Source organism: Macrotis lagotis, chromosome 1 (genome assembly GCF_037893015.1).
Source record: "Macrotis lagotis isolate mMagLag1 chromosome 1, bilby.v1.9.chrom.fasta, whole genome shotgun sequence".
Lineage (NCBI taxonomy): Eukaryota > Metazoa > Chordata > Mammalia > Peramelemorphia > Peramelidae > Macrotis > Macrotis lagotis.
In genome coordinates, this window is record NC_133658.1 from 841,861,973 (window position 1) to 841,865,408 (window position 3,436).

The 3,436-nt window shown below is 36.3% G+C and overlaps 1 protein-coding gene across 1 annotated transcript; it reads right to left on the reverse strand.

Annotated features, from left to right (window-relative positions):
- Positions 1-204: 204 nt before the first annotated feature.
- LOC141490151 (olfactory receptor 52D1-like) lies at positions 205-1,116 on the reverse strand. Its single transcript, XM_074190405.1, has one exon. It carries the CDS (start codon positions 1,114-1,116, stop codon positions 205-207), a length of 912 nt encoding a protein of 303 aa, XP_074046506.1.
- Between the last annotated feature and the right edge of the window lie 2,320 nt (positions 1,117-3,436).

The window sequence follows — 3,436 nt, forward strand, 5'->3', positions numbered from 1 at the left end:
ATGGTTTATTTGGGATAACATACCTCATAAGTGTCAAAGTTAGGAATTAATCCAGTTCTTCTAATTCCATACATTTGCTCTCTCTTACCTTTCTATAGTCCTGAAGGATATTCATTTATTTATTCATCTATCTAATAACCATTTCCATTATAGGTCAGAAACTCAAACAAATTCTTGACCTGGAGACATTAGCCTCAAAATCCTTCACTGGATCTCTTTGGTCTTGGCCCCATAGATAATGGGGTTGAGCACAGGTGGCACCAGCACATATAGGTTGGCCAGAAAGATATGAACATGCTTGGGAACATGACGGCGGCCAAAGCGATGAGTGAGAAAAGAGAAAAAAGCAGGTATATAGAAAACAAGGATGACCCCAATGTGGGATCCACATGTTCCTAGAGCCTTACGTCGTGCATCGCGGGATGGGAGACGGAATACAGCATGGAGAATGATAGTATAAGATATGGCTATTAGCATAGAATCCAGACCCATGGCTAACAGGGCCACAGTGAGACCATAGACAATATTTACTGTGATATCAGCACAGGCTAATCGAGCAATGCCCATGTGTTCACAGTATGTGTGTGCCATGATGTGGTGTCCACAATATGGGAGTCTCCGCAGCAGAAAGATGAATGGAGAGACAATAGCCACACTCCTAATTAATCCAGCAAGACCAATTTTGACAATGACACCATGATTGAGGATGGTTGTGTATCTCAGTGGGTTGCAGATTGCCACATAGCGGTCAAATGCCATAGCTAGGAGGACAGAGGACTCTAGAGCAAATATTGAGTGAACAAAGAACATTTGGGCCAGACAGCCTCCAAAAGTGATCTGACCAGCATGAAGCCACAAAATTGCCAACATTTTGGGCACTGTAGTGGAGCTGAGGGCTAAGTCTGTAAATGAAAGTAGACAGAGGAAAAGGTACATTGGTGTGTGAAGACTATGATCAGTTGATATAACCAATATAAGAATCAAATTTCCAGTCAGAGCCACCATATACATGGCACAGAAGGGAATGGATATCCACATGTAGGCAGACTCTAGCCCTGGAATACCTGTCAAGAATATGATAGTTGGGAGGAAGTTGCTGCTGTTGGAAACAGACATAGTCATTAGCTCTTACTCAATAGAGATTGTTGCTTGTGTTACTGTCCCTAAGGAAGAAAAAAGAAAGAAAGAAATATTTAAGTAGAGCCAAAATTGTGGATTAGAAGCAACTCAGCTAACTCTCTCAGAACATTTACCTCCAAGAACTTTAAAATAATGCCCCATATAAAATTTGGAGTAGCAGAACCAACCAAAGGTCAGGGTAAGACATTTTTCCCCTCATAAAACTGAAGACCTCAGCAGGAGAAATTTATGAACTTGGTATAAAATCCTATCCAGAGCCCACATAGCAGAGTAGCAGCAGTAGCTATAGCAGCAGTAGTTTTGAAAGCTCTCAGCAAAGAGAAAGTAACAGAGTCAGAAGAAGATTACAAAGGACCCTTTGCTGGCACTGCATACAGTTGGCACTGATTGACAACCCTATTGCCCATATTCAGTTCTAGGTCATAGTTCTAGGGAAGAGAGGAACACTAGAGGTCAGTCACGAGGACTTTCTCTGAAAACAGCAGCATGAAAAAGCCTATAACTTGGTGTTAGTACCTCCCTAAGCAAGCAGAACCCAACTTTAACATAAAATTCAAAGTCATTTCTTCCTAGGTTGGAAAAAGGAATAAACAAGATTAACAAAAGAATCTGGCCACATAAAGCTACCAGGTTGGCAAAAAAGACCAAGACAAACTCAAAAGAAAACAGTGTAGATATAGCTACAAAGCTATAAAGAAAAATATTAACTGGACCTAAGCAAAAGAAGAATTCCTGAAAGAGCTAAAGAAATTGATGAGTGGTAGAGTAAACACAGGAAAAAAGAAATGAAAATAATAGAGAGAAAAATATGAAAAGAAAAGTTACATCTTGGTAAAAAGAGGCATAAAAATATTGAAGAAAATAATTGCTTAGAAATAGAATTGGTCTAGTGGTTAGAGAGGTATAAAAAATTCACAGAAGAAAAGAACTTAAAAAGTAGACTAGGTCAAATAGAAAAGAAGTTAAAATTTCACTGAAGTAATGAATTTCTTAAAAACAGAAAAAAAGATACAAAATCTCAATGAAGAAAATTATTTCAAAAAATTAGATTTGGGCAAGTGGAAGTTAAAGTCTCCATGAGACTTTAAACAATAAATAATGTCAAAATAATGAAAAAAGAAGAAAATGTGAAATAGCTCATTGAAAAAATAATTGACCTGGAAAATAAAGGAGAGTTAATTTAACAGTTGTTGGAGCACCAGAAAGTAATTATCAAAGAAAAAAAGCCTATATATGATAGTCTAAGAAGTTATCAAGAAAAACTGTCCTTATAACTTAGATTGAAGTCTAATTTTCTTGCATTAAAAATAAGTAATATAGAAATGTGTTTTATGATTAGACATGTACAATTTATATATTATTTCCATCCTCATCTTCTGTGTAGACAACAGGGAGGGAGTGGGGGAGAGAATATGAAATTCAAAATTTTAAAAGAAAAAATGTTTTAAATGAATTTTAAATCAAGAAAAAAACACAATTTTTTTTTCACTAGGGGAAATCACCATGTTTCAAAAGTTATCTTCATGAATGCTCTTGACTTGCTCAGGAAGCAACTCTTATCTTCCTCTTTCCCACCCAGTCTAAGTATGGGACCAATCTAGCTCTTCTTTCAGATGTTATTATTAAGTGTCCAATTTTCTAAGAATAGAGGCTCTATACAGCTCCCAGAGAAAGAAAAAAGACAAAGCATATTTTCCTCATCTTTCCTCTTGTGTTTTATTACTAACAATTATTAAATTTATAATTTATCTGCTATATTCCAGACTTGCACACCAAGGTAGAAAAACAACATCACTCCTTCCCTATAGGAATGAAATCCTTTCAGGCAGAGAATGAAAAGGGCAATGAACTTCTCTGCCCAAAGAATTCTACTAAAAGGCAGGAAAGATTATTTTCCACTAAAGGGATCAGAGAAACTTTTATGAAGAAGGGGTTACATAAGCTGAAAGAAGATTAGGTTTTTTTAGTTTTATGTTGCTATCAATTGAGTAACCAATCAGCATTTATTAAATGTCTATCATGTGCTAAGTACTTGGAGATATGAAAAGAAGCAAAAATGTCTCTGCCTTCAAGGAGCTCTACAATTGGAGAAGAATAATAAACAAACACACACACAAATATATAAAAGCTTTATACAGAATAAAAAGGAGATAATGAAGAAGAAAGACACTGGCATTAAAAGAGATTGGATAAGATTTCTTGTAAAAGGTGAAGGTTTAGGTCTTGAAGCCAGGGTGATCAGTAGTCAGAACAGAGGGAGGGCAGTTTTCTAAGTCCCTGACAAAAGATGCAGTAT